Genomic DNA, 20,249 nt, shown 5'->3' with positions numbered 1-20,249 from the left:
TGCACGTTTGCCCCTACATGCCATTCACTCACTTATTTACCTCCTGCCTCCTTACACAGTAAAGCTTTTTGAGGAGCTTGCCTAGATTTCTGCAAGGTGCCAGAATAAATGAGTGAATTTCACCACGGATGAGGGGCTGTACAAGGTTAACAAGGAGGGAAAGAATTAGTGACTTGTGTATCAGCTCTGCAAACCGAAGAAATAGAAACGCTGTTGGACAAAGCAGGCAAGTAAGGTACTAATATATATATATATATAAAGCTTTTTTTTTTTATTAATAGATTTTAAATGCAGTTGAAGGATGGCTACATGCTCTTACTCGGTGTCCCCCCGGCATTTCTTTGCCTGTCCCCTGCCTGCAGGTTCCTCCCGAAGCAATACATCTTCAGTCCACCGAGCGTCTCACCCGTGCGTTTCAGGCAGCTCCACTTAACCAGCACCACCTCCCCTCTTCTTCCTCATCGCTCCCGCCCCTCCTTCGCCTTCCTCAAACCTGCGGTCACTTGACCCATGGGCGGGGCGGGCGGGGCAGCCCCCGCCCCGAGTGCGGGAGCCCGGGGCGAGCTGGGCTGTGCAAGTCTTGCCCGAGAGCTGAGATGGAAACGAAATCGTTCATCGGAGTAAGTAAAACAATTTAAAAAAAAACAAAAACGGGGGGGGGGGGGGTGAGAGGGAGGAATCCGTCTCCCTGGAGGTTGGGGGCGTCGGTCCGGGCCGCGCAGCCGCTGGGCGGGGGGGGGGGGGGGGAGCGGCCGCCGGGGCGGGGGCTGAGCCCTTCTCCCGTGGTATCGCCGCGGTGCCTGGCGGGGCTGGCAGCTTGCTCCTCGCTGCGGCAGGTCGGGTGGTTCCCGTCAAAATGTTTCCTGTCATTCCCGTGCGGCTGCAGCGAAATGTTTTTACTCGTGTCATCATCCAACGTCCGTGAACTGTATCTCCCTGCCGGAACCGCGCCGTGCTCGGCCGTCGCCCGGCGCTGCGGGCTGGCGGGGCTGCGCGTGCAGGGCACGCTTTGGGCACCGCCCGGGCTCTCGGTGGCCCGGCGTTAGAGGGCGGTGATCTCTAGTGGCTTTGCACGTTGGCATGTTTTATGGCTTGTTTATCGTTTGTGTGCCGGTAGAGTCCCCAAAATGTCATTGCTGCCCGCAGTCGGACCGCCCACGGTCAGGTCAGAAAGCTGGCGTGAACAAGGGGAGCGAGGATCGTTAATCACGGCAACAGCGTGCGCAGGGCGGACTTGCCCGTCTGGAAGAGGGGAATAGAGACACAGTTCTCCTTTGTGAAGTTTAGGATTTAGTCATGAGAGGCGGTAGCTAACGGTTGTAACTTCATTCCTCCAGGCAAGCCTCGGTTTTTCCCTAAAGAATACCCCACATCTCAAACACAAGGTAGCAGTTGAGTTTGGAGGTGGCGGTGTGAGTGTCTAGGGCTTGCATTGTGCAGGGGATCAGGCCAAAATCTGTTCCAGTCACTTCTGTACGGGACTTGATCAGCAGATGCCCATGGTGCTGCTGCTCCTGCCGTGCACCACCAGTGGCTGCCATCCCCAGCCTCAGGGTGCTGTGGAGGGAAGTGGGAAGAAGAGGAGGAGGATGAGATGTGAATCTCTCGCATGTCTGCGTTTGCAGGACCGCAGCATGGCTTGGTCTTCCTGTTTCTGCTCTCTGCTGGCTTTCCCCAGGCCCAGCAGGACGCTCCTCGTGAAGCGTCCTGGTCCCGCAGAGATGGGGCCGTTGATGGCAGCTTGTGCCGGGCTGAGAAACTGCTGCCCGTGGGTTTCGGCCAGGCAATGCTGAGGGGTGTGTAGTACAGCCCGGCAAAGCCGATCGTGGGGCTTGCTGCCTCCGCAGGGGCTTCCTTAGCGTGGGCCAGCGCTGGGCTGTCCTGACTCAGTGGTGAACTGGTGTAAGGGCAGTTAAATGGCAGAAAACCAGCTTTTTTTCTGTTAGCTGTGGGACTGTGCCCACGTTAGCCCAAGCAAGGCGGTGAGAGCACGTGGCGGGAGGAGAGGGTGGCAGCAGGTAAACCTGCACCTTCAGACGCATCCTGGGAGTGCTGTCAGTGCAAAGGAACTTGTGCCAGGCCGAGGTGCGGCTGGCCAGCGGGGCTTACGAGTCCCTGCTGCTCACTGGGGGGCTGCGTGCCTGCTCTGGGGGGGCGTGGGTGGCTCTGGGGAACAGAGGAATTAGGCAGCCCCAAAGGCTCTGGAAAGGGAGCTGCGGATCCCAAGGAAAAGAGGAAAAGCAGTGCTTATAGTTAGGTTTCTAGTCTGTGTACAGGACCCACCTAAGTGCTGCCATATGCTGGAGTGTTGCATCCTCACAGCTCCTGCCAGCTTCAGAGCTGGGGAAGGAGAAAGACTATCCAGTCTTTTGCAGCTACTAAATAGCCATGTTGTTTTAAGCACCTGCATCCCCTGTCCACGCTGATGCTACATGGTACATAGACTAGAGCAGAGCAGCCCTGGGTGTGCAGTGGTGTGCAGTTTGAGGAAGCACGAAACACAGCAAAAGGGGACAAGATTAGCTGCAGACATCTGTAGTCTGAGCAAGGGGTCTGCAGGAGGCAGAAGCTCGGCATGTTAAATTGCAGAGCCAGAGGATGGATGAGCTGATCTGCCTGAGATCTGAACTTCTTTCCAAGAATGAGAATACCAGATGTGGCATATAGAGTCCATTTGCTTATGCAGGGCAAAAAGTTCTGCACCCTTTTTTCCTAAATAAATCCATGGGAGTTTTTCCACTCAACTTTGCACTAGCACCATCAAATAGCTGTTTTTTAAAATAAGGAGACAAAGGGAGCAAGAGAGGGTTTAAACCACTTCTTTCCTGCTTATGCAATGGCCTTGTGTGTATGGATAACCTCAGAGGTAACTGGTCTTCACCAGGAGGAAAGCCCCAGGTTACACACTGGACACATGCAGCCTGGGTCACTGTGCCAGGGGTGGCTGGGCATTTCTCTCAGCTGACACAGTCCCATTCTTATCAACTGGGGTGGCCGTACTCAGAGAGACCAATTCAAAGCCACACCGAAGGCACAGCAAGGCAGGCTGGACAAGTGATGCTATGTGCATTGGCAGAGATAAAAGCAGATATAATCTGCTATGTGTGGTATGGACATAAAACTTAGGAGTGCAATTCCTAAAGTTGCCTTTCAGATGACCCTATGTGACTGCCAAAAAAAAAAAAATAATCTATTGCACCATGTTTAAGGAAATGTTCTTCATGTAAACAGTATGGCTCACTTGTAAATCCAGAAAAACCAACCACCTGCCAAAAGCAACCTGAAGAATAATTTGGGGAGAAGCAATCTCGGGAATGAACGTGCTGAGATGCAGCAAAAGGGACCAGGGTGAGGGTGTTTGGCAGAGCACAAAACCTGCACAAAGACATATCTGACTGCCATGGCTGTAGCAGACAAGAAGGAATCATTCACAGTGACAGCTTTTTTAAAAAGGATTAAAAAGGAAGGTGTGATATTAATATAGGTAACCACTGTGCCATGATCTAAAAGAAAGTGTCCTACTACATAGCTGTGAAAAAATAGCTAAAGCCTTGAGAACAGTGAGAAGAAGGAAGGCTTTCATCCCAAAAACACCACCTGAACTTCAGGAACATCCTAGAAAAACGAAATGGCATGGAGAGCTCATCTTCGTGTTCTGCATCATCCAGGAGAACATAAAATGAAAAATGAACAGGATAACTCTAGTCGGCCCTGGTGATGACCATGATTTCTCAGCTGGGTTTCATCCACTGGCACTCCTGCATGACCATTGCAAATTTTGCAGAAGATCCCGGAGAGGCTTGTGTCCAAGAAGAACAGTTGCAGAGTAGTTTTCAGGAAGGTCTGACCAAACTGTAGTACTTGTGATCATGGGCTCAGCAGGGGTGATAAGAACAGACATCAAGAGATCTTCTCAAAACAGGGAATAAGAAGATGGAAGTTTTCCTCTTTGACCCCAGCAGCCAGCAGGACCACTGTCCTGACATCTTTGTCAAGGCTTTTCATAGAGGTATTGTTGTGGCAGCTGAATTGATGCTTCAAGGTAAGTGTTCTCCAGGGACCTGGGGATCGCAGACCCAGCCCCTGTCCTGGCCCTGCCATCGGTCCCACTGCCATGCTCCTGGGGCTGCAAAGGGTCAGGGAACAGACATTGTTTCACACTGGAAATAGGTTACTCGTCATGATATTGCGATAGCCAATGTGGATGGTCATTTTTGCATACCAACGAAGCTGCGCATATTTGTCTTTGCTCTATTTTTTCTTTCAGTTGGTCAATTTACAAGCCTGAAGCAGGAACCCTTCCTTGGCATTTTTCTGGGAGACAGTGTTATCAAAAGCAGTGTCTGCTGTGGCCGATAAGCTCTTGACATTTTGCTGCAGCTACCTGAGAGGAGGGTTGACATTTTATAGCAGGAATAAATCCATTCTGCACAGGTGCAATGGCATTAATTCAACCTCAGTATATGGAATGGTTTATTCTTTTTCTTTTCTTTTTCCCTCCCAGAACACCCTATGAAGTCCTAGAGCAGGCACTAATGGAAGGCCCTTTGCAAACTTCCATTCACGTGTGCCATGAAAATGGTCAGTGGATGTCACGGTTACCAGAAAAGCTGTGGGATATTCCCCTCTATAACTTAGCCCTTCCAGGTAAGGATTAACTTTTGTTCTCTGCTGTTTTGTTAGCGTGTCATTTAAGCATTGGAGCATCCTGTTTGTCCCATTTCAGGATGGCTATGTTTATTATTTGGGTCAATGTGTGGGAGAAGGGCTTGGGGGAGGGTTTGTGTGACGTGTGCGTGCATGTGAATACTCTTAGTCTATAATGTTTGGGGTTTCTTGGAGGGGAGAGGGAAAAAAGGAGTGTGGGGTTTTTGTTTTGGTTTTTTTTTTTTGAGGGAAGGAAAGAGAGAGGGACTTTTTGCAGTCCCTGTGCATCATCTTGTCAGAACAGTGTTAATAATCTGAGCATTTACTTATCTGGGCAATGGTGAGATTTTCCTAATTCATTCTTGCCATTTCCTACGTAATAAAATGGTTCCAAAAGGAGAGAAATAACATTTTACCTTATTATTTGTTTCTTTGTACTGTTTAAAAGAGGCTGTGAAGGTATGAAAAAAGGAGGATGGAGACTTTTAATTAACATATGTTTTTATTGATGTAGAGAGTGACTTTTCTGCATGACCCTGCTTATGAAAACTGGATTTATCCTATTATGGGTAAATACAGCTGTGCTATAGCTGGTGTCCTCATTGGTACTACATTCAGACCCCTGTATCATTAGCTTTTCTTTGGTCATATTATTGCTTCTCTCTGATGCCTTGAATAGCTGATTTTTTTAAATTTTTTTTTTTCCTCATTCTGTCCAAAGAAGTTACGGGAGAACCTGTTTTCACTGGCATGTGGGGAGGCACTGGAGGACTGTCAGCTCTTGAGTGATTCCCTTTGCCTCCACAATGAAAATGGTATTAAAGAAAAGTGTAGCCCATGTTTTCTCTCACAACTGTAGATGCGACAGGTAGTTTGGGTGGAAAGCAGCACAGCGTGTTGATGAATGTTTTATGTAGGCTACAGGATCGTAGGTTAAACTTAGCAAAGACATATATTTAAAGATAGTGGGAAAGATCAAGTCTTGTCTTCAGTGGGTGCAGCCCTGGGAGGACCCAAGAACTGTGGTGGATTTCCCCTCCCCCCCCCTCCCCCCCCACCCTTCGTGAACTAATGGAGTGTGGAGTTTCAATTAAAATTGAAACCCAGAAACTTATTTCATGGTGACTTCTTGGATATGTAATTTAAATTGATGTTAATTTCAAAATAAGTGCACCTCTGTTTTGTATAAAGCCTATGTAAGAGGACCCCAGGACAGATGTTATTAAAAAAAAAAAATAAATCTAGATTTCTTATTTAACCATCAAGAGAAGAAAATAAGTATCTTATCTTATTACAGAAGAAAGAAAATAATATTCTCCTCTTTTTTTTTTTTTTTTTTTTTGTTCTTGCAAAAACCCTTCAAAAAGTCAGTAGCATGCTTAGCGTTGGTTTTTTTGTGTGTGGAAAAGGAACCATGTTGTTTCTAAAAAGCTTTCACTGTGGTGTTTCTTGGAAAGCTGAGAACCTGCTGATGTATGCCTTTGACTTCCTGGCTCTTCTCCTAACAGCAACCTTGTTATTCTTGTGAATGTTTGTTGTTCTTGTGAATATGCCTGCATGGAGAACAGGCACGAAGAAAAGAATAGCTGAGGACAAGCCCATTTCAGCAAACACTGGAGGGCTTTTACAGAGCATTGCAGGCTATTAGCTTGGAAGATTTTGGTGGCTGTCCAGCTGACCTACAAAACTAGTCTAGCCCAGGTCAGAACGAAAGCAGATCAAGACCAACCAGGTCAAGACAGCTCTGGCAGGTTTTCAGAGGGAGCAATGACTGGGGGAAGCCCAGTTTGGAAGTGGAAGCTTATCTCAGATAGAGGAGACAACAAGGCATGCAAGAAATGTGAGAGAGTGCATTCCAAAAGCATGATGAGGAGACAGAGGCAAGCCTCTAACTAGTGTTGTGTTTGCACCAGGTTCAGTGCAGTGCTGCTGGGGAGATGTTGCTTCAAGCTCTGAAGCTACCTGGTTTGGTGCTAGCTCACTATCTTTGCATCGTATTTGTTGTGTCATGGATATACCCATCTTCCTTTCATTACTGTAACTCACTGACGTCACAAGACTTCTCCTAAATGAAAGGTTACTATCCGTTTGCTGATTGGCATCAGTAGATGCAACACCCATCGATGAGAGAATTGAACAGGATTCCAGACTTGGATTTGGTCCATGGGTATTTAATGGTTTGACTCTTACATCTTGTAAGACAAACTTCTTTGATTGCATGCCCTTACTACCGTCTTTCATCTGCAATGAGCTTGGTTGGGGTGTTTAAAGCAGGAAAATAGACAGAAACCCGATTTTAAAAGGTGAAAAAATTGAGTGAGACATTGAACTATTATTGACAGTTTCAAAGAATTTTCTTTATTTCATATAAAATCTTGTCCTTTTTCTCTGGCTACTAGAAATACTGCCATTGGCACCAGTAAGGCTGACCATTCAAGAAGGCAGTTCCTAGCACCAGTGAACAATTTGTTTGGCAGAAGACTTAAAAACCAAAATTATATGCAAATTCCTTGCAGATACTCTGTAAAGATCCCAGTAAGTCACTTCACTGAGTTGTTAGCTTTTCTTATTGATGCTTTATAAAATTAGAAGAAATAATAGAACAGAAAAAGCTAGCAAAATCACTGGTTGCCTGTCCTGAAGAAACTGTGAATTGCAACAGAGTTTCATCTAAACATGATGCAAGAGAGGTGTCAGATTTATTAAGACTTCAAAGAAGTGAAATATTTGGGCAGGCTGTACTTGGCTCTGATGCTTAACCTGCCCCTGTGTAATTCCCTGTGCTGGAAAGAGTCAGGTAATTTTTGAAGTCCATAAAAGGTGGATCTTGTCCATCTATCACATGTAAACTTAGATTTGTATTTGCCTCTGAAACCTTCAAGTGCCCACCTCAACATTGTTTTTGTAGGGGACGTGGGTATTTAGTTCAGGAGGGCATTTTTACCAGACATTTAAGAGCTAAATGCTTAAAGTGCATTAGGAGTTGGTCCAGTCAAAGGTGTAAGAAAGTGAATTTCTGCTTTCAGTCATATTTTCCTGTGCAGAGATGATGGGATTGGAATATGAGATCCTGCATTTGGACAACTCTGAAAACAGGACAAATTCTAGATAAATTCAGCCTTCAGCTATTTAATCCCTGAAAAAAGTAGGTTTTTCACATCAAGGTAATTATTTCAGTGGAAGATGCTAGTTGAAACAGGCCATTTTATTGTGGTTTGAGGCAAACAACACTGATGTGTAGTTTAGATGGGGACTGCTTTATTGAAAAGTCTCGATGCCTTCCCTTCATGAGGATTTCACACTAAGCTTATTAATGTCAGGTGAGCAAACTCTGTAGAAGAGCCCACACTTTGCCATAACTACATAGGCTGTCAGGCAATATAGGTGTGTGATTTGGAAATGGGGTGGCATGTCAGGTGTGCGCACGGAAAATAACCACGTATTGTGGTGCTTGAGTAGTTAAGAAATGACATTTTCTGTACATTTACTTTTGTGTTCTACAGGGAGTCACGACACTATGACCTACTGCTTGGATAAAAACTCTGCTGTTAGTGGCAATGAATCCAAGCTGGTGAAGTTTTTAAACAAATGTATGCCCTGCATTGTGCACCCCATTATCATGAAGTGGTCTACAACACAGGTAACTGTTGCCTAGCGTTCCTGTCATGCCTGGGCAAAGTTGAAGCTTGTGCTGCAGTGCTGAGAGTGGTCACACTCTTCCATGTGCAATGAAAGAATAGCCTGCTGCCCAGAAATCTGCGGTCTCATGACCGTGCTTGGGTGTTGTGGTTTAACCCCAGCTGGCAACTAAGCTCGCTCGCTCCCCCCCAGTGGGATGGGGGAAGAGAATCGGAAGGGTAAAAGTGAGAAGACTCGTGGGTTGAGATAAAGACAGTTTCATAGGGAAAGCAAAAGCCGCGCACGCAAGCAAAGCAAAACAAGGAATTCATTCACTGCTTCCCGTCGGCAGGCAGGTGTTCAGCCATCTCCAGGACAGCAGGGCTCCATCACGCGTAACGGTGACTTGGGAAGACAAACACCATCACTCCGAACGTTCCCCCCTTCCTTCTTCTTCCCCCAGCTTTATATGCTGAGCATGACGTCATATGGTGTGGGATATCCCTTTGGTCATTTGGGGTCAGCTGTCCCGGCTGTGTCCCCTCCCAGCTGCTTGTGCACCCCCAGCCTGCTCGCTGGTGGGGTGGGGTGAGAAGCAGAAAAGGCCTTGACTCTGTGCAAGCACTGCTCAGCAATAGCTAAAACATCCCTGTGTTATCAACAGTGTTTCCAGCACAAATCCAAAAGACAGCCCCATACTATGAAGAAAATTAACTCTACCCCAGCCAAAACCAGCACATTGGGGTATTAGATGGGTGCCATACATACCAGATCTTCTTTTGTGGGGAAGAAGCATGTAGGTGAGGCAGGGATGATACATAGACAAAGATGTCGCTTAAAGCTGACCACTTGGTACTAGAAACTCATCTTCTTTTTCACATGTTTATTGTTGTTATTTATAACATTCAATATTACTATAATCAAAAGAGGTTTTTCTCTTGCACTTTGTTCAGAAGGTAATGCTTGTCATTTTTACTATCACTGTTGTGTGACGTCAGTTGTTTTTCCCCATCTATGTTGTGTAAGTATTCCACCCAGCAGCAGAGACAAAAATCTTGTTGAAGGGATTTTTTTTTCCATAAAGATTGAAAGAATGAAGGCATGATCCCTCACGTAAGGTTTAGTTAATTTTTTAAAAATGTCTAAATATTAAGGTAGTAGTTATCTCTTTGTTCCTCACAAATGTATGTTACAGACAAAATTGGGGATCATGATTTAAGCTAGAGCTTTTGAAGATTTTTCTAAAGAACAGGCTTTCCTGGCATCAAAGAGGTACCAAAAGTCTTTTGACTTTTGTTCTTATTGAAGGAGTAGTTCATTATTAGGAATTAAAACTGAATAATTGATAAATAGCAATAATTATGCCCAGGCTTCTTTTGTTGTGTTAGAGCAGCCCTGGCAAACTGGAGTCTTAGACCCTGTCAGATATCGAATATGTAACGGCAGTGATGAGTTGACGTGGAAGGGCACTTGCTTAGCACAGTGCCTTGTGTTGAGCTGCTTTTTGTTTTGGGACTTAAGCCAATGAAAGATGTAGATACCTCCTAACTTGCGGGTTGCTGGCCAGCGAAGTGACCCTGTTGGTGACAAACAAGCTCCTTACATCATTATAGTAATTTTCTGGTCCAAACCCAGCGTGCTGAGTGGGAAGTAGCCCAGTGCTGATGGGAAAGAGGCACAGCTGCAATCCTGCCCCTCCTTAGCTCTGTGGCGCTCAATTTATCTTTGCGAGGAGGTGACTCCACCTGTTGGTATCCAGAACAGAGATCAAGGAGCCCTACGGATGGTAGGACCCACAGGTTCCTGGATGGCCCAGTGCCTAGGAGGCGGTGCCTGGCTGGAGCCCTGGCTGTTACGGGTGTCAGTCTAGGGGCCCAAATCTTTCCTGCACAATGGCTGACATCAGGTGTGTAACTGCTACTCGTGCCCTGGATGTCTAGCATGAGATTGCAGCACTGAGCAGCATCACTCCCTAAGGCTTCCTCTTAAATTTCCCCTTGGGGGCAATGTTCATGCTGTCTAATTCGGTATCCAAATCCAGGTGACTAATTAGGGAGTCTAATTGTTCGAGTTTTCCCATGCGGTCAATGGAAAGAAAGAAATTAATCCAAAGGGCAGTTCAGAGGGACTGTTTCATCTGGTGCTCTTTCTGGCCACAAAGCTTATATATGACCTACAGCCATATACATTCCTATCTCCAGCGCACTCCATGTGAAGGTGGGACGTGGGCATGGATCACTTCTTCTTCAACTGCTCCAGCCTGATAGAGACCAAGCAGGCACAGAGGGAGCTGCTGGCCCAAGCCGCTGCACCACCCGCACCCTGGGGCATGCGGGGCTGGGCTGCTCACCAGCCCGGCAGCTCAGGCACAGTCTGGGGGGGTTAAATTCCCATCCTAAGAACAGAAAGTTAGATGGTTGAAACTAGGCACGGTGAGCATCCTGCCATGTGTCAAAGCTTCAGTGACAAGACGGAGCTACAAATGTGGTTATTCAGGCACAACACCTTGTATTGATTTAGCTTTTGCTGAATCCTTTCTGACTTAAATCAGTATAGTGTATTCTTTCTGAAACCTGTAAGTGTTGTCCATAGCAGGTTGAACTGAGACAAATTAGTGTTTAAACGTATTTAATGAAATTGATTCTATTTTCTTATGCAAAGAGAGCCTTGGTATAGATAAGAGACATGTCATTTGGGACGTTTTGCCCCAGAAATTCAGCTTTATCACCTGTTCCATTCAGCCCTCAAATCCAGTAGGGGAGGTCCAAGGGAAAGGGAAAATAGAGGAGGACTTCTGCTTTGTGGGACTTCTACAGGTTAATTCAAACTTTTAAAGAGACTTTATCCTGAAAAAGAACAATAGCTAGTACTTTTTTCTATTTTTGTTTTTCCTTCTGTTGGGGATGAGTGAGCTCCGCAGAGACAACCACGATAAAGTCTTTGATCTAATAAAATAAATACAGCATTTCTAAGGTGCTGATCCTGCAATTTTTGTTCATAGAATAGTTTTGTGAAGAGTGATCATGTATTCACAGGTTAATGGATCTTTAACTTTTAGAACACAACAAGGGCAGAAGTCTGAAACTAATCTGATCCGTACCTGCAGTATATGCCGCAGGGAAATCAGGATCCCTCTTGTCAGAGAGTAAAACACTTCAAAGTTGTGACTTGCTGCCATATAGTGCCATTTTAAAGATGAAAGACCTGTGAAAAATGTCATAGGGCCAACTTTGTACACCTCTTTCAGCTTTCTAAACTAAAGAAACAAATCCCTTCCAAGCTCTCAGCTCTTTGTCTTCTGTTTCACCTTTCAGGTACTGACTGTGACGGAGCAACTTGAGGCCGGAGTTAGATATCTGGATTTCAGGATTGCCCACAAGGCCAGCGATCCATCTACGAATTTGTACTTTGTGCATATGGTTTACACAACTGTTACTGTACAGGTATTGTCCTTACCTTTGGGATGGCTATAAAAAAAAGTGCTGTTTATTTAAGAGATGTTACAATCTGAAAATGCTGGCCCAAGGTTTTCTGAGTAGGTTATTTGTTTTTCTAATGTGAGGACTTCAAACTGTAGAAAGCCAAACTAGAAGCTGGTTGCTGGGCTGGAAGTTAGTTTCAGCAGCTGCAAGTAAGATTTCAGCATCAATCAATTTCTCATCCTCAAACCGGAGTTGCTGTGCCCTTGCTCTCCACCGCCTACCCCCTACCAAGTGCCTGATGTTTCTGGGGCTTATCTTGTGTTGTCCCAGGATGCTACCCAGGGCAATCCTGTTTCCCCAGAAAGGAGAGAAGTCATTAAAGAGAAGAAGGTACTAAAAGCCTAATAAAATCACAGAAACACTTTTTTCCGCAAAAAAAAAGTATTTCACTGAAAGACAGAGATACTCAAGTCTGGATCCCATGATCAAATCACTGTCAGCTACTGTGAAGAAACGGCTGTAAGTTGGTCTTTGCATGTGCTCTGTCACTGTGGAGTAGTTTACATCTTCCTTCCATTTGCTGGGATCTGCATAGCCAGGCACAGCCAGCTAATGCAGCTTTTCATTTGTCGACTAACTGGCTAAACTTCAGTTTCATGCTCATGAGTCTGAACCCTTCATGTCTTGAGATTTCATGGTGACTGACATGCTCATGTAAACCGTTAGATGTAGTGCCTGACCACCCTGCTAATTACACGTGGTCTTCAAGACGTTGTCATTGCCCATAATGAATGGGGAAAACGGGTCCTGTCATGTTTAAGCAAGGACAGAGCTTTTCCCTGTTTTCGAGTTTGCCACTAATACATTGTTTGTCCTTAAAGAAGCTTGGGAAGATGGGTTTACTGTTAACCTGCCTTTAGGCAGTAAGAGATTCATGGATATTATCAAAATACAAAGCCGTTAAGTGTAGCGTGCTAGAACCACATCCAGAGCAAATCAGTGCAGACCTGCAGAAAGTAGGTTTTCCCGGGATGCATCTCTCTGGACCTCCTTGTGGGCTGTCAGATGGAAACCTACGCTGATTTTTATTATTGCGATTGTGAGTCTACCCCACCATCAGTTGTTGGTTTTATGTCCTTTCCCCTCCATAGCATAGATGATTTTCTAAGTTGCCGTGACTCTCTCTTGTAGGATATTCTGTGGGAAGTGTTAAGGTGGTTGGAAACTCATCCTCAGGAAATTGTTATCTTAGCCTGCAGGAATTTTGATGGATTAACCAAGAAACTTCATTGTCATCTTATTACCTGTATAAAAGAGATTTTCCAGTGTAAACTGTGTCCCAGAAATGTAAGTATGAGATCCTTTTTTTCTCCTTTTTTTTTAAGAATGATATATTACGGTGACATCTTTGATTCCAAATTTTTAGATATATTCTACTTTCACTGTATTTTTAACCTAGGAAAAGTAACATTTGCTGCATCAGAGATAGGTCTTTACCTAATAAAATTGAGGAGATAAAGCAAACCTACATCCCACAGTGTGGAGAAGGGAATTAAATTTGACCGTCATGTCTGTTGAGTTGTGGGACAATAGTAGAGACACAACTGTCATCCACCATCCTGTCTGAGTTTTGTTTTTTTAAAAAAAAACCCCTGTGTGTGTTTATAAATATACTCCATACTATATTTATAGAATTTGAAGAATCAATTTTCTGCCTTTTCACAGCAATAATGATAAATGAATTTTTATGCTATTTATAAGAGTTTAGGTTGGAAGTGACCTCTGGAGGTCATCTGGTCCAACCCCATCATGCAAAGCAGGACCAACTTCAAAGTTACGTTGGGCTGTGTCCCGTCCATTCTTTAATATCTCGAGGATGGAGATTCCACAACCTTTCTATGCAGCCTGGTCCAACATTTGATCACTCTCACAGTAAACGTGTTTTCCTTATATCTATCTGATCATAATCTCTCTTGCTGTAACGTGTGTCGGCTGACCTTCATCCTTTTGCTCTGCGTATCTGAGGAGTCTTCTCTACATCTGCCCGTTAGGTATTTGCAGACAGCAGTAAGATCTGTCCATAGTCTTCTCTTCTTCATGCTGAACAGACCCAGCTCAGCCTGTCCTTGAGTGTCGTGCTCCAGCCTCTGCTCACTCTGGTTTCGTGCTGCTGGACTCACTCCAGCATGTCAGTGACTTTTTTTGTACTGGGCAAGCCCCAGCTGGACACGGTACTTGAGATGCAGTCTCACAAGTGCCGAATAAAAGGGAAGAACCCCTTCTCTTGACCTGCTGTCTGTGCCTTTACTAATACAGATGAGTTTGCAGTTGACCTTTGCCACATGGGCACGTTGATGGCTCATGTTTGTTCAGCTTGGTGTCCATTAGGACCTCCAGGTCCTTTTCTGCAAAGCAGCTTTCTACCCACCTGCCCCCAGTTTGTCCCCGTGTGTAGGGTTAGTCCATCCAGGTGCAGGACTTTGCATTTGCCTTTGTTGAGCTTCATGAGGTTTCTGTCAGCCCACATCTCCGGCCTGTTGAGGTCCCTCTTATTAGTATCTCTACCCTCAGTGCATTTCTGGTGGCATTGACTTTCTTTCCTGGACGTGAGCTGGAGCTGACCTTCCAACCAGCCTAATATACTTCAGTTGCCCAAATCTCCAGAAAAGCCTTAATTTAAATAATCAGAAATTATTTGATTGCTAAATTTTAGAAGTTGAGATTTTTAGCTTCCTCTTTTTTTTACAAGGTGTGGGAGCTTTTAGCAGTTAAACAATTAACATTTCAAAGATGCACAGAAACAGAGGGTTTTCTCTGGAGATGTGAGGGGTACAGGATAATGATGACCCTGTTTGCGATTCGAATTCAGCCTTTGAAGCTGGTGTATCAGTAACGGGTGAGTATTACCATTTCAAAGCATTTTGTACAGCAGAGTTAAAATAGAACAATTCTCAGCAAAACTAGGGGATTCTGAATATTCAGGCCTCAGCTGAATAACTGAAGACCTGAGTGACACTGTTTTAGTGTTTCCCCAAATAACTTGAGTGCGTTAAGTCGTGGATGAGCAGAGCAATACTGGAGAAGATGGTCAAATTTGCTTTCAGACACATGGCCAGCTCTTAAAAAGAAAAAAAGTTATTAATTGCAAAAGGGGCAAGCCGCTGCTGATAGATTGTTGAACGAAGGTGGTGAATGAATGGTTTGAGATCACCTGACTGAAGAAAGAAGAATGTTTCCGACTGGGCACTGGAGAAAAGAGAAACCAAGTACTTCCCTCAAGCAGGAAGACTTTATTTCTGTGGGGTCTGTGACCAGCACAATGGATCTCACCATTTTTGCAAGTGATACCATTGCAGGTTAGGTAGCTGTGGGCTTTTTCAGGATCACAGGTTCAGATTTAACATCAAATAAGCAAGTGCTTGCTCACATTCTAAAAATAATCTGGTATCTACTGTCTTTCAAGGCTGCAACTCTGTCATTGTACAAAAGTAAGCGTCAAAGTATTTATGAAGCAAATGCTAAGTAGAGGTCTGTATGTAGTACTGGCACAGGCCACAGAGTGACAACATTACATTACGTTTAAAATTTTAATTGCCTTAACTATTCAAGGTGTCTTCCTTTGATCTGAATTACTAGGGTTTAAAAATCCCTTGTTAGACATCTACAGTTTCACTTCTGCTTTGCTTGCAAAATAAGCACCTGTGCTCATATACACATTTCTGGTAGCTTTTTTTTTTTTGGCTCTTATCCCACACCCTTTTTTTTTTTTAAGAGGTTCCAGCTTTAGAAAGGCAGCTGGAGTAAAGCAAAGGCTTCTGTCAACCACAGTTTTTTGTACTTTGAGTAGCTTGTGTCTTAATTTTGCAGTATTTCCTGACCTAATTGGGGCTTGCACTCTCTCTTGGATGAAGTAAGAGGGATTCCCATGTTCATTCAACCCTTGGCTCTCTTCAAAGATTTACATAAAATATTTTCAACTGTCTTTGGCTTTTATTTTAATTAATAAGTTAATTGGAACATCAAAAAGCCACCATTTCCTTTTCACAAGCACCAGACACAGCTTTTAACCACAACATTCTTAAAAACACAATACCTGTGTTGTGGTTTAACCCCAGCCAGCAACTAAGCACCACCCAGCCGCTCGCTCACTCCCCCACAGTGGGATGGGGGAGAGAATCGGAAGGGTAAAAGTGAGAAAACTCATGGGTTGAGATAAAGACAGTTTCACAGGGAAAGCAAAAGCCGCGCATGCAAGCAAAGCAGAACAAGGAATTCATTCACTGCTTCCCATCGGCAGGCAGGTGTTCAGCCATCTCCAGGACAGCAGGGCTCCATCACGCGTAACGGTGACTTGGGAAGACAAACGCCATCACTCCGAATGTCCCCCCCTTCCTTCTTCTTCCCCCAGCTTTATATGCTGAGCATGACGTCATATGGTGTGGGATATCCCTTTGGTCAGTTGGGGTCAGCTGTCCCAGCTGTGTCCCCCTCCCAACCCCCAGCCTGCTCACTGGTGTGAGAGGGAGAAATGGCCTTGACTCTGTGCAAGCACTGCTCAGCAATAGCGAAAACATCCCTGTGTTATCAACACTGTTTTCAGCACAAATCCCAAACACAGCCCCATACGAGCTACTGTGAAGAAAATTAACTCTATCCCAGCCAAAACCAGCACAACCTGATAATTATGTTGGTTTTGCAAATGAAACTAGTCAGAGGGCCTCAATTCTGTCCAATGGTAACTTTTGAGGATTGGAAAATGTCATTTCATGTTTAAACACTTAAATTTGACAGACCTGTTTCAGCCCATCTGTCTGTCTGAGAAGGTTGCCAACTCCAGTCTTCCCCTCTCTCAATTCAAAATGTCTGGAGTGTCCCAATTTCTGAAACTTTCCACTTAGAGAAATCAGAATTGACATATCTCTTGAAGACTTACATTTAGTCTTACCAGGTCTTAAGCAGTTCAATTTTCTTTGATGGCTACAGTGACAAATTTGGATCAATGATGTGGAGCATTTGCCAAAATTATTCCTGCTTCTCTGTGTCCGTATTCCTACAGCTTTGCCCCCTTCCTACCTCCTTTCACCAAATGGCCTGTGTCTTCCTCTCCCAACAAATTTTCAACAGCGGTATGTGCACGAGGGCTGACGTGGGGATGGTTTCTTGTTACACAGGTGTAAGACCTTGACTTATGTACTTTACCATAGTTAAATTGTTTGAGGAAAGGTGGAATCTGCTGAAGTTCTCGGGCTCCTATTGCCCCTGCAGCTTGTAACCCAGCCAACGACCTACTGGGCTGTATGCTTAAAAGCTTTATTTGAACTGAATCTGTGCCTCTCTACCAAGGCAATATGTCACATGTCAGTATTTGAACTTTGGGAACACTGCTGTGTTGTTGACTTCAGCCTGGGCACACTTTCTCTTAGGTGGTGCCGACGCTGCGGACCATGTGGCAGTGTGGCCATCAGCTTATAGTCTCGTACGAAGAGGACGTGGAAGTGGAGGAGCACTGTGAGCTGTGGCCCGCGATCCCATACTGGTGGGGAAACAAAACTGCCACTCGCACTCTTATCCAGTATTTAGAGCGCATGAAGCGGATAGGCCGTCCAGGTAGGCACAGGGAGTCGCTCGGAGGAAACAAGGGGCACGTACAGCAATGCAAAACAAATAGGAAGCTGGGTGTTCATAGCATTAAGGGGTAATAACCACTTTGTGCATGCTGCGTGCACAAGACGTGCCCATGTTGCTGAGTGCTTGCCCACCCATGGGTGAGTGCAACATTCATCTTTGGTGCTGCAAATACATGCATCGGTGTACGTACATGCATAGACTATATAAATTGCAGCAGCCGCTTCCCTTGCGTGATCCCATGGAAAAGAAGCCCTTGGCACAGAAGAGCTAGCTGGTGCTGTCGTGCCCTTCTCACAGGCAGGAGACTGCTTCCTCAATCCAGTGCTTGCTGCTTCAGGCAGCGCTGACGATGGGGGAAATGCATTATGCTATCCTTGTTGTAAAAAGAAACCCCTGCAAGAATGGTGTGTGAAGGCTGTCGCTACATCAGGAAATAGCGGCGCTCAAGCGTGCTGGTGTCGTCCAAGCTGAAAGAAATTCAGTTCGTAACCTCTGGTGCGGCTCTGATGTGCACGCATGGGGAGACGAAGGGGAGGACCGCTTCAAAAGCACACTCCCCAGCCAAAGGAAAACGCCCGTGTAGGTGCACCCTGTGTTCCCGTCCGTCACAGGGGAAGGCTAAGCATTTGGAAGCAACCCTTACAGAAACAAACGTAACTTACAAAGGAGGACTAGTTAGTGGAGGACCTGTAGTCTGTAATGGATAATTTAGATAAATTTAGCTAAACTGGAATGGTTCAATAACCGAGCTTGGTTCAGCAACTCTTTACTACAGCATGCAGTTGCAACCAGGGGAGACAGTCTACTGAAACAGTTCCAGGGATATGAAACAATAGAGAAAGATTGTAAAGTTAGCGTTTGAATGATTCCCAGAGGAACGAGATCTGGAGTTAATGCAATGCTGAGCAGTTTCTGTTCTCCTCAAAGGAATATTTAATGTGTCACCTTCTGATTTTCATTTCAGAAAAATTCTTTGTAGCAGGGATTAACCTTACTGAAAATTTAAGGTATATTCTCTTACACCCATTTGGATCGTTGAAGAAAATGACACTCCAGAGTCTTCCATGCTTGAAAATCTGGATAAAGCAGCAGTATCCAGGACCAAAAAAAGAATGTATTAACATCGTTGCTGGAGACTTCATAGGAAACGATGACTTTGTCAAAGATGTGATAGACCTTAACACAAAAATTAATCCTCTGTTATACTGTCAAAGTAAAGGGGCTGGAACAAACAGCATTTCATTCTCAGCTTCTTAATCTGTGAAAAGCTGAAAAGGCTTTGTCTGCATTCAATGTGTCCTGGTTTAAACATCCTGGATCCCATAAAGGTCCAGTTAACTCAAACCAGGGATGTTTTAAAGACTCAGTAAGAAAAGTGCTCTCAACATCATCAGGGTTTCAAGGCCTTTTCACAAAAAAGAGAGCAGGCTGACCTGGCTGAAGTCTCTAGAGAATGATGGTATAGGTATAATTTACTTGGAGGTGCTTAGATTCTGCAGCAATTGGCAATATTGAAAGTCCCAAGAACTTTATCCTATTTCATTTTACATATTAGCAAGGAGAAATATGTCAGTAGCTGCATGAATTATTTTGTGATAAGATTTTAACTTTCTTATACTTGTAAAGATATTCTGCACTACTTGCAAGCCCAATTCTCAGTATTTTATATCAGTGTGAAACTGACTTGTATGTTTTAAGTTTATGTTAAATATACAAAAGGAACAGTTTAAAAATATTTTGATATATCAAAGATACTGTACTGACAATCCTATTTGACATGATTTTTATATATGCACACCAATACATCACGAACATTAGAGATTTAGAAGTGGCTGTACTGTTGCTGTGTGCTGAGGATCAGTTGTGAGCCACTTTACCAACAGAGTAGTCACAAAATTCTTTATGGTTTCTAAGAGGTATGTGTATTTGAACACTTACTCTTTTTATCACTCATGCCAATTCTGCAGTGATAAAGATACCAAAACTAGGCCCCTAGACAGTTTTGTCTGTGGTAATGAAATATGTTTTATTAGGTGTTGCCAAAATATGGCTTACATCATTGAAAATAAACACATAGGAAACAAATTCCTGATCTAAACTCAGACTGCTCTAAAAATACAGATTCTTGGCTTCTGTCACGCTCATTTGGGGTTTCACAACTGGTCTTTTATTTACCTATTTTAGTAGCTCTATAGTTATTTTTTCTCTCAAGTATTTTTTGCTTATGTAAAAACTAAGGGGTTTACGCTGTTTGCCATTGCATATTAATCCTATTTTTCTATTTCTTTTAAATGAACTGTGCAATAACAGATGATCACGAAGGTAAGAGAAATGGCAAGGATCGGGACTAAAACAAAAACAGGCATTGTATGAAGTTCACTATGCAGCTTCATCAATATACCTCACTTTTCAGGTGCACTTTATATGCAAAAGCTGAGTTCAAACGTTTGGCAAGATGTTCACGTTTGCAGTAGGTATTTGCAGAAGTTTGAAATCAACTGCTACGTGACATCAGATCAAACTCACCCTAGACTTCTCAGCATGAAAGGCCAAGATGCTACCTCCTCATGCAATCTCTTACAATTGCAGAATACGTAGGAGTAAAAGAAAAACATTCCATTTATAAAGACGACTTTCTAAATGCTTTTTTACAGTGCTTTTTATCTTTGTTCTTACCTCTATGTACTTCATACTGAGCACTCATTCAGTTCTGATTTTTTTTTTTAGTCACCACCTGCATGAAGTGTTATGTTATACATACTCAGAATGTTTTTCTGCCTATCTTTTGTACCCTCAAGTGGCTTGCTACTCTATCTAATAAAACTTGATCTCTCTGTGTAATATGGTCTGAAACAGTTTTGCTTCTACTTTCTGTGATACTGATTGGTTTATTGGTTCCCAGTAGTAATTCAGGTAATGGATCAGGTTTTGTTT

At 44.2% G+C, this 20,249-nt stretch overlaps 1 protein-coding gene across 2 annotated transcripts; it reads left to right on the top strand.

Annotated features, from left to right (window-relative positions):
- Positions 1 to 556: 556 nt before the first annotated feature.
- PLCXD1 (phosphatidylinositol specific phospholipase C X domain containing 1) lies at positions 557 to 20,156 on the top strand. 2 transcript variants are annotated; one of them, XM_076358653.1, is made up of 7 exons: positions 557 to 620; positions 4,505 to 4,647; positions 8,151 to 8,287; positions 11,580 to 11,708; positions 12,879 to 13,034; positions 17,111 to 17,294; positions 18,280 to 20,156. In XM_076358653.1, exons 2-7 carry the CDS (start codon positions 4,536 to 4,538, stop codon positions 18,570 to 18,572), a joined length of 1,011 nt encoding a protein of 336 aa, XP_076214768.1. In that variant the 5' UTR covers positions 557 to 620; positions 4,505 to 4,535; the 3' UTR covers positions 18,573 to 20,156. The 2 variants fall into 2 exon arrangements, with proteins under 2 accessions (XP_076214768.1, XP_076214759.1); XM_076358644.1 differs by lacking the exon at positions 557 to 620 and having other exon boundaries at positions 4,440 to 4,647.
- Positions 20,157 to 20,249: the final 93 nt, after the last annotated feature.

The sequence above is a fragment of the Aptenodytes patagonicus genome, chromosome 1, assembly GCF_965638725.1.
Source record: "Aptenodytes patagonicus chromosome 1, bAptPat1.pri.cur, whole genome shotgun sequence".
In the NCBI taxonomy this organism is placed as follows: Eukaryota; Metazoa; Chordata; class Aves; order Sphenisciformes; family Spheniscidae; genus Aptenodytes; species Aptenodytes patagonicus.
The sequence above is the reverse complement of the archived record's forward strand: the minus strand, read 5'-3'. Positions and strand labels throughout refer to the sequence as shown.